This window comes from Pelobates fuscus, chromosome 4, assembly GCF_036172605.1.
Source record: "Pelobates fuscus isolate aPelFus1 chromosome 4, aPelFus1.pri, whole genome shotgun sequence".
Taxonomy (NCBI): Eukaryota; Metazoa; Chordata; class Amphibia; order Anura; family Pelobatidae; genus Pelobates; species Pelobates fuscus.
Genome location: NC_086320.1, coordinates 202,102,449 through 202,126,127, shown reverse-complemented (window position 1 = coordinate 202,126,127; position 23,679 = coordinate 202,102,449). Strand labels below are relative to the sequence as shown.

The 23,679-nt window shown below is 45.0% G+C and overlaps 2 protein-coding genes across 2 annotated transcripts in view; both read left to right on the top strand.

The window, feature by feature from the left end:
* Positions 1-23,679, top strand: part of OTULINL (OTU deubiquitinase with linear linkage specificity like) — a 394,233-nt gene that overhangs the window by 76,197 nt on the left and 294,357 nt on the right. The gene's annotated exons all lie outside the window — the stretch shown is intronic.
* SLC6A3 (solute carrier family 6 member 3) overlaps positions 1-23,679 on the top strand; it is a 162,540-nt gene that overhangs the window by 8,465 nt on the left and 130,396 nt on the right. Inside the window, exon 2 of the mRNA XM_063450566.1 lies at positions 20,353-20,699. Coding sequence (XP_063306636.1) covers positions 20,414-20,699 — 286 coding nt within the window. The 5' untranslated portion in view covers positions 20,353-20,413. The remainder of the gene's footprint in view (positions 1-20,352; positions 20,700-23,679) is intronic.

Here is a 23,679-nt window from a genome sequence, read left to right as displayed (position 1 = left end):
CAAAAATAGTTTGACTACTTACAATCAGAAGGGACAAGTGTAGCTGTGGTGGCTATGTTGCTTGAATGTTCTGTTAAAGGGAAACTATTCTTTTTTTATATTAAATATATTTATTGCTTCCTTGTGAACCTGCCCCCTCCCCCCACACCTTTTAAGTTTAAAAAAAAATGAATAAAATAAATAAAAGTTTACTTACCTTGTTTCCAATGCTGAGACTCAGTCCTTGCAGCCACTGACTGCCTCACATCTTGTAATCTTGCCTGCTGACCCTTCTTTGATTTCTCATCCAAACCAAAGCTCACAGTGAAGAATTGGGGCTGACAAGTGCTACAATCTTCCAATTGAATGTTTCTTATTGAGTAGTACTGAATCCAATGCTTCTCTATGAGAAAAAGGAACGTCTAACGTCAAAGAAGTCATACTCGGTTCTGAACACAGAATGCCAATCAATTTGCTGTCAGGGAGGCAGGCACTACAGATGGGTTTAGCCCTGCAATGTAAACTTTGCTGTGTCTTCAAAACAATGTTTTACATATCAGGATCAAAACGACAGAGCACAGGACCAAAATAGCAGAGCTTAGCCGCCAGAGCATTTTATCGAAGAACTGAGTTTTCTTTTAACCCCTTAAGGACACATGACATGTGTGACATGTCATGATTCCCTTTTATTCCAGAAGTTTGGTCCTTAAGGCGTTAAATAACCTCTTTTTACTAGTTAAAATGTAGCTGGTAGAAATCTCTTAAAAATCAACAGCATCCTGCATCGCACACAGCCTCCGACTAGTGGGTCGGCTTCAGTGACTCCTACGGAATCCACAGATGCCCTTCTTTTCTACCCCGGGCAGAAAAACCCGAAAACGAGGCCCCAAGGCCTACCTCACGCGCGGACAGCCGACAGAGCTCGCCTGGGGACTCGACCCGCGGTACACGCCGGAATACTACGCCCAGACAGAGGCAAGTACAAGGGGGCGAAGGTCACAAAAGCAACCTGCACCCAACCCTAGAACGCAGCGAGACATCAGCCAAATGCTGCAATCCCCTGCCACATCACTTAATCAGATGCCCCGTGGGCCCTCGCCAACCTCCTCAATGGAGGGAGAGCACACTGACATTTCCCCCTCCATCACTCACCCACCAGAGGCAAGGCTGAGGGCGGGAGACCCCCCGGACACACTCCTTTCCAAAACTGACTCCCTGCGGGCTCTGCCGAGGGTAGGGGACCACACACCGGCCTCCAAAAGTGATATCCAGGAAATGCTACAGCCTGCAGAAAAACCTAAAACAAATGTGGGAAGATGACCTCGCAGTACTCACTACAGAGGTGCAGTCAGTAACAGCACGCACACAAGCCACTGAATCAGGCCTGGCAGACCTGAAACAGGACCTCCAAACACTGGGGGGGACAGTGCTGAGCCTAAAAGCAACACAAACCTCGATGGCCAGACAACTTAATATTTTGGACGACAGAGGCAGGAGGAAAAACGTAAAAATACGGGGGGGTCCCAGAGAATATCCCACTAGAAGAGCTGCCCCATTTCATCAGGTGCCTAGTGGCAACAGTCCTACCATCCAAAGGGGCCAGACAATTTATGTTTGATGGCATATACAGGATAGCAAAGTCACCCCGGGCTCCAGAGTCAGCGTCACGAGACATCATTCTGCGCTGCTGCACCATGACTGATAAACTGGGAATAATGGCGGCATTTCAAGGGAAGACCCCCTACACATTCGAGACTTGATAACTCTCCTTATTTCAGGACCTAAGCAGGGAAACACTCCTTTGGCGTAAAACGCTGAAACCAATCACAGCCACCCTTCAAGAAGCAGGCCTCACCTACAGGTGGGCGACACCGAAGACCCTGTGGGTAACTAAAGAGGGAAAACACTACAAAGTCTCGGATCCAGCAGAGGGACCGGCGCTACTAGCAACATTGGGGCTAAAGAAACAAGGCATGAACGCAACCTCAAGCCTCGAGCGGAGACCAACAGGAAACAGAGCAGTAACAGAACCCAGAGGACCACACGAAGCCATGACCTGACTCAAGAACATCTCCCATCAACCCCGGTTGAGGGACACTGAGACTTTTCAAGATCTACAGTTTGCTCCATTACATTAGATAAACTGTCCTACCCACAACCGTTACAAGAGCACACGCACTCCGTAGCTCTATTCCCCCCCTCCTCCCCCCCCCATCCCCAGGGTCACAGGGGAACTACATACAAAGGGGCCTACACACGACCTTAACGACGTCACTCAGGCAGCGACCCACCTTACCTATGACATAGCTATATAGGACTGACGGACCACCATTATACACCCCGTCATTGACGCCCATAGACGCACCATAGCAGTCACTTTCTGAGATGGGACCTGAGCCATGCAACTAGACCACACGCAAATAGTCATGACCTAGCGAGCCACCACGCAGCGTATACCTATTAGGGAATACCATAGACACACACAAATAGTCTAGCGACTCACAGGGAGCTTATCCTAGAACTTCCTCCAAACAGAGGACATCGACGAAATCCGAATCTAAAGCCCCTAGACATGACATCCACTACCAGGTACCACAAACCAGGCAACGTTGGTGGTGACGGCAACTAAACAGTGATGAACTCACACCCACTTACACATGACCACATACCGCTACAACCCAACAGCCCTCTTAAAGCAAAAAATGTGCATAATGTTTCTTGCTGTTGTCTTTTTGTACCAAGTTTACAATGTCGATACTTTACTTTACTATATCCGTTACAGCACCTGTTTGTGTAATTTTCACATTATGCGCTGAAAATAAAGAATTAAAAAAAAAAAAAAAAAAATGTAGCTGGTATATTTAAATAATATATATATATATATATATATATATATACACATGTACATGAAAATTGTCAAAAACTAAATTAACGTTGGGGCTAGGCCGTGACTTGAATGGAGTTAGACGCATAAAGGACTAGCTCCGTCAGACTGAGCAAATAATAGCCTGATTCTACAGCTTATGAAAAGATGAAAAACAGTTACTACATCTGCTGAGAAATGGAGACAAACTATGGCGAGCAAATAATCCAGAAAACAGAGACAAAAGACCGCAAGACTGCAGATTTCGGCCTCATCACCGCTGAGCTCGCAGAATCAAGATGGCACAGTTACGGCGTGCTCCCCGGCCTTAGAATCAGAGGCAAGTGATGTCACCTCTGTATCCCATCTGATGGGGATATTAAGCTCCTGCTGGCAGACCTTAAGCAGACCTTGAGAGCTGACTTTTAAAAATTAGCTTCAGAAATTAAGAGAGATGTGCAGGCCATTGGGGACCGCACGGCCCACTTAGAGGACCAAATGGAGGAGGTCATTGAGGCACATAACACCCTGGCGGACACCTACACCATGTTCCAGACTTGGATACAGCAGCTGGAGACAAAGGTGGTGGACCTCGAGGATAGAACCCGCAGGAACAACATCCGTCTGCGTGGCATATCTGAGGACGTCAAGCAGCCCGAGCTGAGAGAATATGTCACTCAACTTTTCTGCTCCTTACTACTGGAGGCATCAGATCAGGATCTGCAACTGGACAGAATCCACAGGTTGATGAAACCAGGAAATCTACCAGCGGCAGTTTCAAGGGAAACCATTGTACGGGTACACTTCTACACCATTAAGGTGTAATGATGTGCGCTGCTCTGTTCTATGTCTGGACTTGGCTTCTGGTATCCAGTACTCCTTTTACTATTCTTGTTTAGTATTTCTTGGTTTTTGGTTTTCTATTCTGTGTCTGGTTTTCCTTATTGCTGAGTTTCTGGGTTCATTCTTATATTCCGTCCCTGGATTTCCCAGTCTCTTGGTTTCATTTAAATGTTTGGTTTTTTGCCACACCCGTTGTTTTCCATTTTCCCTTTGGTTCCAGAGTTCCTGCAGGCAGCTGCTCAAGTCTTCTGCCCTTTCTTGCAGGTAAGTACTATTGGTCTAGTATGGTTCTTTTAGTGAACATTAGGCAGTGTAGGACCTGCCGAATATAGGGTACATTGGCGTTGTGGCAGGCTTATGCAATGTATGATCATATAGTGTAACTAAATCCCCATACTTTTCTCATTAGTGCTTAGTTATGCTTCCTCTTGTTTTGCCTAATATATCTTGTCTTGTTTTAGTTTGTATACCCAGTCCATGTACAGTCCTGTCCAGTCTTACCCATGTTATGTTCATGTTTTCCACATGTCTTGTGTATATGTTCTGGGTTTAAGCTTTCTATCCTTCTCTGGTTCTGGGTTCTACTAGTTTTTTCTTGTTTGGTGTCTATTCTAGCTTTTTCTTGTTTCTAGTACTGGATACATCTCAGCATATGTCTGCTCTGGCTTCCACTAAGCTGCTACAGGGTCTTGGTTTGTGGCTGCACAAACGCTGGTGCGCAACACCAGGGGGCGTGCGGTCATCCTGCTCAAGACCCTGCTATTCTATTTCCACACTGTGACTCCTACTCGGATCATTAGGCATATTGGGTCCCGGTCCACGCACCGCCGCCCGGACAGTGTCTGGGTCCCGGTCACCGGACCGCCACCATGACAGTATGGCCATAGGCACTTGGAGTTCGTGGAGTGGACTTTGCAGCTTTCCTGTTCTGCCCTGTCTGTGTCCTGCCTGGATTATCAGCATACAAGAGCTCCTATATCTGACCAGTCTGCTGGAGATGACTTCCTCATTCTTGTTGAGTCTGTCTGATTCCTGTCTTGGAGGGGGTTGATCTGCTAAGCAGTCGTTGGTCTCTGCAGGTGTCATCTTGTGATGCTTTGTTCCTGGTTCTGATTCCGGTTTTGTGGCAGTGCTTCTGTTCTGGCGTGACCTTCATTTCGCTGCTGGTGGTTCCTATGCAGGAGGCCTTTCCGGTGGGGGATCCATGCCTCCGAGGAAGTCTAGAGGACTTCGTTGCAGGATCCGCTCAACATTTCTGGTCGCTGTTTGGAGCGTCCAGAGTCCGCTCCTTAAGAGGGGCGTTATGTAATGATGTGCGCTGCTCTGTTCTATGTCTGGACTTGGCTTCTGGTATCCAGTACTCCTTTTACTATTCTTGTTTAGTATTTCTTGGTTTTTGGTTTTCTATTCTGTGTCTGGTTTTCCTTATTGCTAGGTTTCTGGGTTCATTCTTATATTCCGTCCCTGGATTTCCCAGTCTCTTGGTTTCATTTAAATGTTTGGTTTTTTGCCACACCCGTTGTTTTCCATTTTCCCTTTGGTTCCAGAGTTCCTGCAGGCAGCTGCTCAAGTCTTCTGCCCTTTCTTGCAGGTAAGTACTATTGGTCTAGTATGGTTCTTTTAGTGAACATTAGGCAGTGTAGGACCTGCCGAATATGGGGTACATTGGCGTTGTGGCAGGCTTATGCAATGTATGATCATATAGTGTAACTAAATCCCCATACTTTTCTCATTAGTGCTTAGTTATGCTTCCTCTTGTTTTGCCTAATATATCTTGTCTTGTTTTAGTTTGTATACCCAGTCCATGTACAGTCCTGTCCAGTCTTACCCATGTTATGTTCATGTTTTCCTCATGTCTTGTGTATATGTTCTGGGTTTAAGCTTTCTATCCTTCTCTGGTTCTGGGTTCTACTAGTTTTGTCTTGTTTTCTTGTTTGGTGTCTATCCTAGCTTTTTCTTGTTTCTAGTACTGGATACATCTCAGCATATGTCTGCTCTGGCTTCCACTAAGCTGCTACAGGGTCTTGGTTTGTGGCCGCACAAACGCTGGTGCGGTCACCCTGCTCCAGACCCTGCTATTCTACTTCCACACTGTGACTCCTACTCGGATCATCAGGCATATTGGGTCCCGGTCCACACCCGCCGCCCGGACAGTGTCTGGGTCCCGGTCACCGGACCGCCACCATGACATAAGGAGAGACTCATAATGGCAGTTCAGGATAACTACAGCCTGGGAGAGTGTTTCAAAGGAGTCCAGCTGTATACTGACCTATCACCAGGGACAATGGCTCAGAGGAAAGCTTTCGGCCCTATTACTAAAGCACTCAGAAAGGCATCCATACCCTTCAAGTGGGGCTTCCCAACTCACCTGATAGCATGGAGGAATGGAGCAGAGAAGGTGTTTCTTAGCCCAGAGGAAGGGAAGAGCGGCCTGGCGCACTGGAACATTCCCCTACCACAGACGGATTCATCAACTGGGGCTCCACCTGCCCAAACATCCCGAGTGGCTGGAGATTGGCACCGAATGTGAAAAGCGTATCATAGACACTTAAGTTGCTTCCTTTAGAGTAAGTAGGTCAAACATTGCAGCGCCGCATGCGGCCCACAATGGACATCTTTGCGGCACGGTGAGCCGCGAGTGCATGCTTAGTGTTAAAGCAGAGTAGGCACCTGCTTTCTCCACCTTGCAGGTGCCTACTCTGCTAAAAGTTACCCAGCTGGGGAGGAGAGGATCCTGGCGGCAGCAGGGGAGCTCAGCCTTCCTGCTCCCTCACGCGCACAGTCTGTAGTGATGCTGGACGCCGGAATATGATGTCATTCTGGCACCCAGCATCACTAAACAGCACGCAAGGGAGCAGTGAAGAGCAGGAAGGAGATCTCCAGATAGAAGAGGGCCCACACCAGCTTACAAAGGTAGGGAGCAATAAATGAAATTATGTGTAAATGTGTGTGTCTGTCTGTGTGTGTCAGCAAGTGAGTGTCTGTGAGTGTCTGTCAGTAAGTGTGTGTCTGTCTGTGTGTGTGTGTGTGTCAGTGAATGTCTGTGTGTGTCTCGGTCTGTGTCTGTCAGTGAATGTGTGTGTGTCACGGAGTGTGTGTGTGTATTGGTCAGTGTTGCATTGACTGTGACTAGACAGTGGAGTACCTGGAGGTGCATGGAGGCACGCAACGCCATGTCACATTCCGACATGATATCGACGTGCTCCACCTTCACAGGGTTTCAAGAAGTAGCGGGAGGATCAGATTTGGCACAGGGTGCTGACGGTGCCATTTTGAGGCCGGACTCCGGAGTTGCATACTGGCAGGGGCAATGTGAGTGGAGTCTACTTGTTGGCTAGAGGGGGTACTGGGATTTAGTACAGGGGGATGCTGTTTTTTTTTTATACTGTACTCTTCAAAATAAACCTACGTTTCTATGAATATTTAAGGATTTTTTTTTTGGAGGCCCACATAAACTTAAACCTTGATTATGTGGCCCATGCTATACTTTAAATTTGACATGCTTGATTTAGAGCGAGAGAATGTGTTACGGTTTGCAGGTTAGCATGAGTTTTGAGGTGGGGGGAGCTATTGCCCCATAAAAGGTAGTATAGAGGGTTCAATCTGTGGGGGTGCCCAGTGGCATCGCCCAGATCACTCTGATGAATGGACAGATAACTCTTGCCCGGCTCTGCGCAAGCCTCATCTAAGTTACACCACAGTTGTGCAGCACAAAAATAAATTAATAAATAAACAATAATAAAAGAAAAAGGAAAGAAAAACAATAATATATATATATATATATTTTTTTTTTAAAACAAAACAGGATAAGTTTCAAAATAGGTGTTAAGGTGACTTTATTTGTTAGGTATATTGCCATGCTTATGCTGATATTGTTAAAATGCATATGTGCCCAGACGAAAACTGCAGAAATTGAAGTAATCTGTATAATTTGCATAGCCATAACGCATAATGTGTGTTCTCTTTATCTATAAGCAACTGTAACTACATCCTGTCTTAGAGAACTGGTAAAGGACAGTCCCACATGACATGACAAATACACAAGATGGTACTTTCCATCACATCCACCCCCCAATGGCCCAGTCCAGGTCAAAGTGATGTATGCGGTATGTGCAACTTCTACTACTTGCCTATCATGTGTCCATCACATGACCATCAGGCAACTGTATATAAGTTTCTCTGTTTGTTTCACTTCTAGGTTTTTCTATCTATTTTCTTTTCTATGTTTTCTTCTGAGCGAACCACTGTGCTTGCACTCGGGATGGCTTAAAGCACCGATGTATGTTGTGGAGAGGGAAGGGAGGAGGGCGAGGGACTGATACCCCAGACCTCAATATCCCTGGTTTGGCATCTATTGGTTAGCAAGAAAGCTAGTGATACCATGAAAGTCCACAGATCTGTATTCAGATGTAATGGATAGCTAATTAGGATACATGTGATACAATGGTGTTGACATTTCTATCACTGAATACTAAGGGACTCACTCCCCAAATAAAAGGAGGCTAGCACTCTTGGAAGTGAAAAAGGCAAAAAGCCCAAATCGCATTTTTTCAGGAATCCCATTTTCAATGGGGTAAGAGGCCTAAATTAAATTCTCCCCTATACCCATTAAATTTTCACTCTTGCTTCTCTAAGAAGAAGTATTGATTCTTATTGGTAAAGATGCGGCGTTCGAACAGGTGAAAAAACATACAGACAAACAAGGAAGATATTAAATTTTTCAATGCCTGCTGAATAATGCCCCAATGCACTTTAATCTATACAGCCCTAATACAGAACAATAAACTTTTCTTAAAAAATATTTTTCACAAACTGGACAAGTGGAGACTGGGGGAAGTTGTGGTAGGAGGAGACACAAATTTCATATTAGACACTGAACTCCATACATTCTCATCAGCCACGATGACAGCCTCTACTGTGGCTGGCAGGCAGGCTGGCAGACGGCTACAAGACATCTTAATCAAATCCTCCTGAACAGAATTTCATAGACCCATGGAGAGTGACACGCCCTCAAGAAAAAGACTTTACATTTCACTCATTGGCACACAACTCGTACTCCTGAATAGACCGATTTTTAATACCCACCTCCCTGATCAGCAACATAGTCCACACAACTGTAGGTCTTATAACGTGGTTGGACCATGCTCTGATTGTACTCCACCTAAATGAACAATTTCCTGCTAAGGAGAGGGGAACCTGGCGTCTTAATGAGAATCTGCTACTGACCCCAGATATTGGAGGACCTCCGTAAAGAACTGGTTTCTTACTTTGAAATCAATTCCCACCCGGACACGTTGATAGAAGCTACATGGCTAGCCCACAAGGCATATATAAGGGGAGTATTGATTAAACACGCTAGTAGAGTTAAAGCAGCATGTCTGGCCAAATATTTAAACATCACTAACCGCCTCACGAAATTGAATACATTCAATAAACAAACACCCTCAGAGACACATCTTCAGGATTATAAAGAACTAAGAACGCAATTACAAGAACTTGAGGTGGCGAAAACCAATTTTTTCTTAAGACGACTTAAAGCGAAATTTCATGCACAGGGCATCAGTGCAGGGAAATTATTAGCATCTAGACTTAAAAAACGGAGTCTAGCAACTAAAATAGCATGTATCCTTAACCCATTGGGTCAAAAAATTGTAAATCCCGATAGGATAGTACAGGAATTTGCTCAATTTTACCATAAACTATACAATCTCAAGGAAGATGGCCTGACATCCCAACCTACACAAAGACAGATAGATGAGTTCCTAGGAAAAGTCCAGCTGCAATCTCTGCCCACTGAAAAGATCCCCGATCTGATTAAGCCGATCTCAGGGGAGGAAGTTATTCACCTGATTAAACTATTACCTAATGTGAAATCGCCAGGGCCAGATGGTCTCTCCTCCATCTACTACAAAACTTTTGAAAATGTCATTACCCCCCACCTAGTCTCTGTATTTAACCTAGATTTTATACAGGGCAAGTTACCAGGCGAAATGCTGCACGCCCACATTTACACATTGCCTAAACTGGGTAAAAGGCCTGCTGTGTGTGCTAACTTCCGTCTGATATCCCTATTAAATATAGATACCAAACTCTACGCTAAAATCCTTGTGACCAGACTCAAAAACTTGCTCCCCAATCTGATTCATTATAACCTATCAGGCTTTATCCGGGGCAGACAGGGCTTGGATAATTCTAGACTTCTTCTGAATGTCCTGGAGGATATCAATACCAACAAAGTGGGGGATCTGTTGCTGGCATTGGACACAGAAAAAGCCTTGGATAGGCTCAATTGGCTATATATGAAATCTGCTTTAGAAAAATGTAGCTTCCCTTCTTCGTTCATAACGGCGATCATGGCTCTATATATCTCCCCAGAAGCTAGCGTTACCAATGCAGGATTTATATCCCCTCCCTTCCCAATCATGAACGGAAAGAGACAGGGGTGCCCTCTGTCCCCTCTGCTTTTTATCCTCTGCTTAGAACCTCTAGCTCAGGCCATCAGGCAAAACCCAAACATTCATGGAGTCACTGTCAAAGAACACGAATATAAATTATTGATGTTCGCTGACGACATATTGTTAACACAACCGAACATATCGCTTTCAAATCTCATGCCTGTCCTGGAAAATTTCAGCTCTTGCCGATTAATATTCCTCAGAAAAGAATAGAGGCATTGCGAAAGGCTTTTAACTTTGATTAGAGGAAGGAGTCGGTAACCTATTTGGGAGTGCGAGTTGCCAAATCGGTACATTCCCTATACAAATTAAATCATGTGCCAATTCTAGAGACAATTTGCAGGGATCTGAACTCATGGAAAGGCACAATGCTCTCGTGGACAGGGCAAATCAATGCTATGAAAATGATGGCCTTGCAAAATCTACTCTATCAATTCCGAATGTTACCTATAGATATCCCACTGGCTTTTTGTAAAAAGGCTCAATCCATAATCAATAGCTTTATTTGGGAGAACAAGAGAGCAAGAATAGCAAAACATACCCTATACAGACCTTTCAACATGGGAGGAATGGGTGTACCTCATGTGGCAACCCATAGATTAGTGGCCCTGTTGTCCCGCGAGGTAAATCTTCATGCAGATAAAGGGCAATTACTTTGGGTTGACATGGAACGCACACAATGGTCTAATGATACCCTCCTGGATTATATGTGCCCCCCCCCCATCCAAGTGAGGAAAGGCACATACCCTTTTTCACACCACGGAAATGACCATCTTCATTTAGGATAAGTTTTGAGCCATCCAACCTAATCCTCTCATGTTCCATAGACTGGCTCCATTACAAACACTGTCCACAGTTCTTCTATGGCTCCCAGGAACTTCATGGGGAGAGGAAGGCATAACTAAAATTTCCCAGCTCCTTACGGGCAATGGGGTCACTCCTTTTGCAGAGTTACAACAGATGTACAACCTATCCCCTAAATATACCTTTCCTTACCTCCAAATTAAGCGTGTATTACTAGCTTACGTAGATAGAGCTACTGAGAGCATGGGTGGGCACAAAGGAAAGAAATGCGATCCTCTCCAGACTTGTTGGAAAAAACCCCCAAAAAGACCCAAGTTACTCTGTGTGTTACAAGGCTCTTGGAAACCACCAAGATTCCCCATGTCTATCGTTTATGTCCCATTGGGAAAGCGAAAGTGGGAAGACTCTGAAGTCTCACAAATGGCTCGCTTTGGTCAGTGCATTGGTTGAACATACAGTGTGCTACTCTAATGTAGAGGCCTATAGAAAACTAATGTACCGATGGTACCTGACGCCAAATAGGCTCAATAAAATATACCCAAATACTCCTGATTGGTGCTGGAGATGCTGCACATATGGTGGGGATGTGACCTTATTCAACCGTTGTGGTTGGGTGTTAATAAGCTACTTAACAACGTTGGTATCATCCTTCCGGCCGAGTTTGAGTCCTGTCTGTGATGGGTATACAAAATGAAATAGAGTGGAAGCTTAGTATAGAATAGATCGTTAGGATAGTGAAGGGGTTAACCCTGATAATGGAATATGAGTAGAAAAGGAGAGAAATGCTAGGATAATTTTAAAACATAACTTTTAATAATAATAGAATAGATAAAAATAAAAAATAATTAGAAAGTGTAGACACAGAAAATGCTTACAAAAACCTAAACGTGTGATAAGGGAATTAGGAAGAGATAATATATAAAACTTAAAGAGTATTAAACCAATACACAATTTCCTTAGACAGAATGTCTGTTTGCTATGAATTCTAAGGTTTCATTAAATAGTGCGGTCTATGAGTTTGCAAGGGCTATGTAATGTAACTTATTAATGTTGCAATAATGTATATAATTGCTGTAACTGCATGAAGAGCATGGATACAACTTGTCCAAATCCAAGTATTTATTAGCAACAGTTATGTTGGTTTCCTGATCAAAAAGGTAAGCTCCACAGTAAATGTGTATCGCCTAAACCAGGGCTTCCCAAACTTTTTCAAAATGGTAATTTTTCGGGACCCACTTGCTTTTAATGCGTATTTTAAAAAGTGAACACCATGGCAAACCGCTTTAGAGGCATACAATTGGCAAACTATAGCAATCCGCTTTAGATGCATACAATTGGCACACCATGGCAATCCGCTTTAGATGCATACAATTGGCACACCGTGGAAATCCGCTTTAGATGCATACAATTGGCACACCATGGCAATTCGCTTTAGATGCATACAATTGGCATACCATTGCAATCAGCTTTAGATGCATAAAATTGGTACACCATGGCAATCAGCTTCAGAGGCATACAATTGGCACACCATGGCAATCCGCTTTAGAAGCATATAATTGGCAAACTATAGCAATCCGCTTTAGATGCATACAATTGGCACACCATGGCAATTTGCTTTAGATGCATACAATTGGCATACCATTGCAATCAGTTTTAGATGCATAAAATTGGTACATCATGGCAATCAGTTTTAGAGGCATACAATTGGAACATCATGACAGCTTTAAATACATAAACTTGGCACACCATGGCAATCAGCTTTAGATGCATAAACTTGGCATATCATGACAATCACTTTTAGATGCATAAACTTGGCACATCATGGCAATCAGTTTCAGAAGCATTCAATTGACACACCATTGAAAACAGTCAGATGCATAAAATTGGCACACCATGGCAATCAGCTTTAGATGCATAAACTTGGTATATCATTGCAATCACTTTTAGATGCATAAACTTGGCACATCATGCCAATCAGCTTCAGAAGCATTCAATTGGCACACCATGGCAAACAGTCAGATGCATAAAATTGGCACACCATGGCAATCAGCTTTAGATGCATAAAATTGGCATACCATGGCAGTTTTAGAGGCATAATTTTGATATATCATGGCAGTTTTAGACGCAGAAACTTTACACATCAAGGCAATCAGTTTTAGAGACATACAACTGCTTACTCACAGACTCGGAATCAGAAATGTTGTTGTCCTGCTCTTTCATCCAGGCACCTCACATTGATTATCCTAGTGGTGGAACTAATGTAGAGAGGACCGTGGTGCAAGTATGTTTTCTGGGCCCCCATCTAGTGAAAGTGTGGCCAAAAGGTAGATCTCCATCTGTCGGAGAACTTCAGCAATAATATGCCAGATGGAGATCTACCATTTGCACATCATTGCAGGGTTATATTTGTGAGCAGTGTTTGAATGTAAGCATGTTTTTGTATTAAGTATATGTGTGCATGTATGAGTGTATTTGTATGTACTGTTGCTATTGGAATGTAGTGGTGTACTTGTTTGTAATGTTTGCATCTGAATGCAGGGGTGTTTGTAAATGTAGTGTAGGACTTTAAATGCAGGTGTGCTTTTTGTGTGTAGTGTTGGTGTTTGAATGAAGGGGTGTTTGTAGATCATTTTAGTGTTTTAATGCAGGGGTGTGTTTGTATGTAATGTTTGCGTTTGATTGCAGTGTGTGCGTGTGCGTGTGTAGTGGATGGTGTGTGTGTATATTGTGTTTATAAAATATACATATACACAATGTGTTTCAATGTAAGCATGTTTTTTTGTATGGAGTATGTGTGCAGTGTATACACACACACACACACACAGACACACAAATACACAGCAATACACACAATGACAATTGGTTTCCCACACACAGATACACAGACACTCATGTACACAGATACACACAGACACACAAATACACACACACCCTGACACAAAAGGACACACAGAGACAGGAGGTGAGGGTGACAGTGTGGGAGGGAGTGTGTGTACTGGTAACAGTGTGGGGGGCAGGGGGAGAAAGGGTAACAGTGTGGGGGGCAGGGGGAGAAAGGGTAACAGTGTGGGGGGCAGGGGGAGAAAGGGTAACAGTGTGGGGGGCAGGGGGAGAAAGGGTAACAGTGTGGGGGGCAGGGGGAGAAAGGGTAACAGTGTGGGGGGCAGGGGGAGAAAGGGTAACAGTGTGGGGGGCAGGGGGAGAAAGGGTAACAGTGTGGGGGGCAGGGGGAGAAAGGGTAACAGTGTGGGGGGCAGGGGGAGAAAGGGTAACAGTGTGGGGGGCAGGGGGAGAAAGGGTAACAGTGTGGGGGGCAGGGGGAGAAAGGGTAACAGTGTGGGGGGCAGGGGGAGAAAGGGTTACAGTGGGCGGGCAGGGGGAGAAAGGGTTACAGTGGGCGGGCAGGGGGAGAAAGGGTTACAGTAGGCAGGCAGGGGGAGAAAGGGTTACAGTAGGCAGGCAGGGGGAGAAAGGGTTACAGTGTGGGGGGGGGCAGGGGGAGAAAAGGCGACAGTGGGGGGCAGGGGGAGAAAAGGTTACAGTGTGGGGAGAGGGGCAGGCAGAGAAGGCGTTACAGTGGGGGGAGGGGGGCAGGCAGAGAAGGGGTTGCAGTTGGGGGGAGGGTAGGCAGAGAAGGGGTTACGGGGGGGAGAGGGGCAGGCAGAGAAGGGGTTACAGTGGGGGGTGGAGGGCAGGCAGAGAAGTGGTTACAGGGGGAGGGGGGCAAACAGAAAAGGGGTTACATTGGGGGGGCAGGCAGAGATGGGGTTACAGTGGGGGGAGGGCAGGCAGAGAAGGGGTTACAGTGGGGGGGAGGAGGGCAGGCAGAGAAGGGGTTGCAGTGGGGGAGGGCAGGCAGAGAAGGGGTTACATTGGGGTGAGGGGCAGGCAGAGAAGGGGTTACATTGGAGGGGGGGGCAGAGGAGGGGTTACATTGGAGTGGGGGGGCAGAGAAGGGGTTACATTGGAGTGGGGGGGCAGAGAAGGGGTTACATTGGGGTAGGGGGCAGGCAGAGAAGGGGTTACATTGGGGTGGGGGGGGCAGGCAGAGAAGGGGTTACATTGGGGTGGGGGGCAGGCAGAGAAGGGGTTACATTGGAGTGGGGGGGCAGAGAAGGGGTTACATTGGAGTGGGGGGCAGAGAAGGGGTTACATTGGGGTGGGGGGCAGAGAAGGGGTTACATTGGAGTGGGGGGCAGAGAAGGGGTTACATTGGAGTGGTGGGGGGGGCAGAGAAGGGGTTACATTGGGGTGGGGGGCAGAGAAGGGGTTACATTGGAGTGGGGGGGCAGAGAAGGGGTTACATTGGAGTGGGGGGGGGGGCAGAGAAGGGGTTACATTGGAGTGGGGGGGGCAGAGAAGGGGTTACATTGGAGTGGGGGGCAGAGAAGGGGTTACATTGCTGTAGGGGGGGCAGGCAAAGAAGGGGTTACATTGGGGTGGGGGGCAGGCAGAGAAGGGGTTACATTGGGGTGGGGGGCAGGCAGAGAAGGGGTTACATTGGGGTGGGGGGCAGGCAGAGAAGGGGTTACATTGGAGTGGGGGGGCAGAGAAGGGGTTACATTGGAGTGGGGGGCAGAGAAGGGGTTACATTGGGGTGGGGGGCAGGCAGAGAAGGGGTTACATTGGGGTGGGGGGCAGGCAGAGAAGGGGTTACATTGGAGTGGGGGGGGGGGCAGAGAAGGGGTTACATTGGAGTGGGGGGGGCAGAGAAGGGGTTACATTGGAGTGGGGGGCAGAGAAGGGGTTACATTGCTGTAGGGGGGGCAGGCAAAGAAGGGGTTACATTGGGGTGGGGGGCAGGCAGAGAAGGGGTTACATTGGGGTGGGGGGCAGGCAGAGAAGGGGTTACATTGGGGTGGGGGGCAGGCAGAGAAGGGGTTACATTGGAGTGGGGGGGCAGAGAAGGGGTTACATTGGAGTGGGGGGCAAAGAAGGGGTTACATTGGGGTGGGGGGCAGGCAGAGAAGGGGTTACATTGGGGTGGGGGGCAGGCAGAGAAGGGGTTACATTGGGGTGGGGGGCAGGCAGAGAAGGGGTTACATTGGAGTGGGGGGGCAGAGAAGGGGTTACATTGGAGTGGGGGGCAGAGAAGGGGTTACATTGGAGTGGGGGGCAGAGAAGGGGTTACATTGGAGTGGGGGGCAGAGAAGGGGTTACATTGGAGTGGGGGGGCAGAGAAGGGGTTACATTGGAGTGGGGGGGCAGAGAAGGGGTTACATTGGAGTGGGGGGGCAGAGAAGGGGTTACATTGGAGTGGGGGGGCAGAGAAGGGGTTACATTGGAGTGGGGGGGCAGAGATGGGGTTACATTGGAGTGGGGGGGCAGAGAAGGGGTTACATTGGAGTGGGGGGGCAGAGAAGGGGTTACATTGGAGTGGGGGGGCAGAGAAGGGGTTACATTGGAGTGGGGGGGCAGAGAAGGGGTTACATTGGAGTGGGGGGGGTAGAGAAGGGGTTACATTGGGGTAGGGGGCAGGCAGAGAAGGGGTTACATTGGGGTGGGGGGCAGGCAGAGAGATGGGTTACATTGGAGTGGGGGGGCAGAGAAAGGGTTACATTGGAGTGGGGGGGCAGAGAAAGGGTTACATTGGAGTGGGGGGCAGAGAAGGGGTTACATTGGAGTGGGGGGGGCAGAGAAGGGGTTACATTGGAGTGGGGGGGGCAGAGAAGGGGTTACATTGGAGTGGGGGGGCAGAGAAGGGGTTACATTGGAGTGGGGGGGCAGAGAAGGGGTTACATTGGAGTGGGGGGGCAGAGAAGGGGTTACATTGGAGTGGGGGGCAGAGAAGGGGTTACATTGGAGTGGGGGGCAGAGAAGGGGTTACATTGGAGTGGGGGGCAGAGAAGGGGTTACATTGGAGTGGGGGGCAGAGAAGGGGTTACATTGGAGTGGGGGGCAGAGAAGGGGTTACATTGCTGTAGGGGGGGCAGGCAAAGAAGGGGTTACATTGGAGTGGGGGGGCAGAGAAGGGGTTACATTGGAGTGGGGGGGCAGAGAAGGGGTTACATTAGGGTGGGGGGCATTGTTTGGGCTCTGTGCCCTACCTTCATTAGACATCCCTGGTGGTCTAGTGTCTCCCTGGTGGTCTAGTGTCTCCCTGGTGGTCCAGTGTCTCCCTGGTGGTCCGGTGGGGTAACTCTCCTGTCTCGGCTCCGCCGGGTGCTGAGCTGCAGGCCGTGTAATAAAAGCCTCGCGAGCTCTGAGTGTTGCCATGGTAACGCTCTGGGAGCTCGCGAGACTCCTATCACACGGTCTGCAGCTCTGCACCCGGCGGAGCTGCAGACCGGAGCTGCTGGGCAGACTGACTGGAGGGAGCCCGGCGGCATACAGGGCAAGCCGCCGGGCTCCCTCCTGGTGTCAGTCTGCCTGACTAGCCGGCGGCCCTGGATGTGTGGGTCAGCGCGACCCACTGGGAATCGCCCTGCGACCCACCAGTGGGTCGCGACCCACACTTTGGGAACCGCTGGCCTAAACATTTATTACAGATTTTCCCACCAACTGGACAATGCCAGAGAAGGCGCTGGCCACACAAGTGATATTAGCAGCTAGAGCCTTTATCGCAATAAACTGGAAATCAGTTAACTGCCCCACTGAAGAAAATAGGAGGTATACAGTAGATGAAATGAATGTTCTCTCGATGTACCGTGTCCCCTGTGATGTAACCTTTAACACGCTTCTTGTTTTCTGTACCCTTCCATTCCTTCTGCTATTTAAAAATCAATAAATTCAATTAAAAAAAAAAAAAAACTAAATTAACCTTTACTGTTACATACCTTGATATCATTATTATTAACATTTAATAGCATGAATAGCATGTTGATGCTATGGAAGGTATGTATTGTGCATGTACTAGGATAACCAAGATAATGATATAGCTGAAATCTAATTAGAGGTTGCTGGTAGTACTTTACAGTCCAATTAGACTAAACTAAAACATATTTTTGCTAATGGAAATACTTCCCTTCAGGAACTCATCAGGCATTGCATGAGTAACAAAAATGCTTAATCAACAGGGTTTGGCATAATTAACCCAGTTTGTGTCTGTAGGTGAGATATTAACTAGGTACCCCTGCAACAAGATTATCATAACCTTTTTTTTTGTCTGGGCTGTTTTTATACATTTTAGTTCTAGTTGCAATTTATTTTAATTTACATAGTTTATTCTATATATTAATTCTGACCCTTCTATGTACGCAGTTGCAAAGTTCGCATACCACTTTGTTTGCCTGGATTATTTTGTGGATTAATTTTCAAATTAAAGAAATACCTGCACTCCTATGTACAATGCAATTCAAATTTCTCACCGTTGATAAAGCCCATTTGTGCTGAAACGTTATGTGATTTATCTGTCCTCTTTTGACTGATAAAATAAATATATTGTGCAATTTTTTTTATTATGCTATAAAATGTGATTTGCATTGTACAAAGGAGTGCGGGTGTTTCTTTGACATATGATTTCTATTAAGCCACGTAGGGACGTTCTATCAGTATTTGCATGCTGTACATTAATGTGTTACCCCTACATGCCATGCCTTAATTTAACTAATTTTCAAATTAAATAATATTTAGACAGTAGGTTGTGAACATTCTAAATTTTGTCATTAATTCATGCATCGGCTAAGAATCTCTCCTAATCAGCTATAAAAGAACACATTTTTAGGGGATAACTATAGCCTCTCTTGGCATAGTGTATATTTACACCATTAATGTGAGTATCTAAACACAACCTTCAGTCCACTGTTTAATTCAAGCATTGTTACACAGACTATTACTCAACATATATATTCTCTGTATTACTTTATACTTGAAAGTAAATAAAATATAAACTTTCAGAAAGGAACCACTCTGCTAATTACCCAATGGGGAGCTTGAAAATCTGTGGTTTCTTTAAGAGGTTTATATACCTATATCTCATGAAGGCCTCCCTTAATAAGCTTTCCAAATGATTCAATACTGTTATGAAAACATTCCAAGATAGGCATAGTGAAAACTAGAAATTCACATTGAATTAGAATAGGTAATGAAAAAACAGTGTATAGTAGAACTTGATTTCAAGGGAAATAAGGCTATTTGGATAGGCGCATATTTGAGAAGAGATTATATATTTAATTGTCAATAGTGAATGGCATCAATAACAATGCTAAAAAAACATCAAGATATTGCATTTTGATCTGGAAACATGATGATACAATTTATAGAATGAGTAACAGTCCAAGAAGCTGTCTATATGTTTATTATCTGATGAATTTTGATAAGTTCCACTGACATTACATGACTGAGGTAGTACAGCAATTGTGGCCCTTTACTCTGCTCTCTCTGCAAGAGTTTTCTACGTTGGGTTTACCTCATACTAGACAGAGATGCCCCCTGTCCCCGTATTGTTTGTTTTGGCACTAGAACCACTGGCAATTGCTCTTTGGGCTCACAAGGACATGTCTAGTATAACATTTAAGGATAGACCATATTTCCTAAACTTATTTGGGGTTCACACAAAATCCTTACCAGTCCTTCATGATTTACTTAATACATTTGGACCCCTATCCTTACTATGCTCTCAACACCCCCCAAAACCCAGGCATCACCTATTGCATTACAGGAGGAATAATGAATTATCTTAAAGCAAGATTATGCATATGACTAGAAAACACAGTTTGTTCAGAACCCACTCCTGTATGCCGAGGTCTGTGTTTATACAGGTCCATTAAAAGTGGAGGTTTAGGAGTCACAAATATCAAAGACTATCATTAAATCTTGTCTCCAGCTATACAACACAATATGGAAGTGGTTGTCAAAGAGGTCACACAGTGTGGAACATGGGAGGGGTTAGTACTGGAATCTAGACTCTCTAATTTGTGGGCCAAGAACCACTGGGTCATATGGGAGGACTAAATGGCTGGGAGGCTTAACGGTCCACATTCTGGATGCAATGCTGTTCCGTTGACCACTTTTGCAGGTTCTTCCCCTTCCCTTTCTCGCTCCCTTTATTTTATTTTATTCTCCCCTTCTGTTCTAGTTTCTTTTATATGTTCATATAGACTCAAGTGGCAAACTTTTTTTCTTTTTTTGTATGTGAAGTCAGCAGATGTTACAAAATGGGCCAATGATGTGTAAGAGCAAAGGAAAAAAGCAGAGTGATGTCAGTGTTTTAACCTCAAATGTAATATTGGACAATGCATGTTTCCTTTGCCTGTACTCCCTTTTGTACCCTAATAACTTAAAAGTTCAATCAAGAATTTAAAATAACAAATGATATATTGCATTATAAAATAAAATAATTAATTATTAATTAACAAATTATATACACATAAAAAATGTAAATAAATTAGATATTTATTTTAAATGTTAAAAAATGTTAAATCCCTGATAAGATTATCACTTTTAAATAACCATCTTATTTTTTTGTAGTTTTAAACTGGTTCGTTTACCTTTACACCACTGGGATCTTCCTTGAACTGTCAGACATCTAATGATCAAAAACAGACCGCCAGTAGCACAGATGTCCTCAGTGGTTGCTCCTGTTCAAGATTCCAATACTATGGGTCCCAAGGAGGTGGAACTCATTCTTGTTAAAGAGCAAAACGGGGTCCAATTCACTAATTCAGCATTGGTTAATCCATCTCAAACGAACACTCAGACTGAAGAAAGAGAGACATGGAACAAGAAGATAGATTTTCTCCTATCTGTTATTGGATTTGCAGTGGATTTAGCCAATGTTTGGAGATTTCCCTACCTTTGCTACAAAAATGGAGGAGGTGAGTAAACTGTAACTTTAAACAAATCATAATATCCATTGTTCTCAATCCTTTTTAAGTACTTGCTAGCTATATTTTCACACCAACAATACACCAAGCACTGAAAAATCTAAAAAGCAGAAATTCTGGCCTGAATTAGAAACCTCCAGACTGAAACAGCAACTGAGGAAAGAGCAGTTGGCATAGAATGTAGAATTGAAAAACAGGCAATGTTTTTGGTTCATGATAACGAACAACACAATGTTCAATGACCCCAAGAAGGAATTGTAATATGAAGTTTGCTCTAACTCTAACCCATAGCACTAACATCCACACCCTAACCATAACTACCTACTCCTAAATACTACACCCTAACCATAACCAAATATGACCTTGTTGACATTTTAAGTAGAAGCAATGTGCAATGCTCTATGTTAAGTAGCCAACATTTTGAGATTATCAACAAATTAAATCTTAGTTTTGAGTCATTGTTTCCGTTATATAGCAAACATAAAAAAGGGGAATGCGGGGCACACCCAAAACATGCATTTCTAAGTAATTGTGCTGTAGTATAGTCCAAATTATATACAAAATACAGATGAAAGAACAGCACACACACACATATACACAAAAAATACAGAATTGGATAAAAAGAAAGGAGGTTTTGCGCACACAATGGACGTATAGTAAATTCACTCTATGGAACGCATAAAGAATAAAAATACAGTTTAAAATTTTACAAAGCTACTGAAATTTGCCAGTCTTAGCAAACAAATAATGGGGGTTCAATTACACCATATGGCTATATTGTGTTAAGCCTACCACGACATCACAGTACCCCAATATTGGTGGGTCCTACACTAATTTTAACATGGGAGACTAACATGCTAACTGCAATACTTACTGCTTAAACTGCTGTCAGAGATTCTGCTCAATTTATGCTTTCCTTTGCTCGAATCGAAAGGGGTACTTATGGTGGAGGGCTGTGGTGTTCAGCCCAATAGGACTCTGGTCTGGATTCCAAATCTACATAGAAAAAAAGGGGGCAAACCTTGAGCATGCATGCCTTAAAAAACTAAATACATACAAAATACAGATTAAGTTACAGCACACACACACAAAATAAAATAGTTTTACATTTTACAAGGCTACTTAAAATCATCTATTTTAGCAAACAAATATGGAGGTTCAGTTACACCATGTATAATAAAACAAAGGATCCGCGCTAACAAAACCACAAAGGATAATATTAACAAGGCAGCACACCTAAGAAAATAGGGTTCCTTCACAAACCCTAAACAGTTATGTAAACAAAGAGTAAACTACAATAAAGGTTGCACCAATAAACTAGTATCTCTGGAAATATGAAGATGCATAATAAAATGGGATAAAAATAGAATAAAAAGTCCACAGTAACAGTCCAACCAAAAGGAAATAAAATACCACTTGTAGGGGAACAGCAGGATCTTGATAGATGTAAGCATCTATATGACCCAGAACCCCTTATAGATACTTACATCTATCAAGATCCTGCTGTGTGTCCCCTAGTGTCTCAATGTCCCCATGTCTCCCAGTGTCTCACAGCGTCCCCTAGTGTCTGTGTCACCATGTCTCTAGTGCCCCCTGATCTTCCAGTGTCCCCAGGTCTCTCAGTGTACCTAGTTTACCCAGTGTCCCCTAGTGTCTCCCAGTGTCCCCATGTTTCCCTGTGTCCCCTAGTGTCTCAGTGTCCCCATGTCTCCCTGCAGCCTTTACCCCATCCCTCACTTCCCTGAGCTGTAGTCTGTCTCTGCAGACTGGGAGCTGCTGTATGAACTCTCTGTGCTGTATAGCTGCTCCCCTGCGGATCAGTGAGTAGAGAGAGGCAGGGAGGGATATGCTGTATTTTCCTATCCCTGCCTCTCTCCATACACAGTGACCCCTACTGGCCGGTGCTGGTATTGGAGAGTAATCTCTGTTTATACATAGAACTATGCCAGCATTTGTATTGCCGGTTGTACTGCAATACTGGCACTGGCCAGGCAGCCTGAAAAACCATAAAATACCAGCAAGGTGGCAACCCTAAGGGTAATGTGTAAAAAAAACACAAAAAACAAGTAAAAAAAAAATACCAAGTAAGGCTAAGCAATGTGTCTCTAGGCTGTCCAGATACAGACCTAGGGATTTACAAGCATAGTATTTAGCTACACAGTACTCTAATAACCATATAGGTTCTGTCTAGTGACCAGTCTCCTAGCTACCTGTTCTGTTAATGCTATATACCTATTTTATTGTGTTTTTTTTCAGAGCCACCAGACTTGACCATGTATACTGATTATTAAAGTCTTTAGTCGGTAGCTACTCATGAGTTTTAGTAGTTAGCATTATAAGACTAGGATATCTAAGAGGTGAGCCAGTTTGGCTTGATTGCACTATAGAGACTCTACACTATAACATTATTTACTTTACTAATTCTACCACATATTAATCTCCTCTATTTTCCAGTATATACTCTACAAGTCTGGATTTCTTCCAAACTTATTTGAGTATTCTTCTTTCTTCTATTTGGAATAGGGGTTATGCCCCAGGACACCTCTGGAGTGTCCAGCTAGGTGTACCTCCACCAGTGAGACGGATCCTAACCTCTGGACCCTTCTACACGGGTGGACTTTCTTTCATTACTTTTATTTAGGGATGTGTTGGTGTTGTGGGCATGAGGTTCCCCCTTGCTGAGTGGGTGGTTGCGACTTTAGTCGCGTCGCGTCTGGGCCCGTCTGGGGTTATTTCGTTCGTCGGGTGTGTCGTGAGGGTGTTATCCCCGACAGATCGGGGGAGTTCGTGTAGTTCTATGAGTGTTTTCGTTCGGGGTACGGCTATCCCTTGTTGCGGTGGGTGTGGTAGAGTGGGTTCGGGCAGTGGTATAACTCAGCTTGTTAGGGAAGGGGGGGGAGTGTCGGGGGGGGGGGGAAGGGGAGGTTCTGTTCCTGTCATCTGTCGGTCATCTTCTGTCATCTGTAGTGTG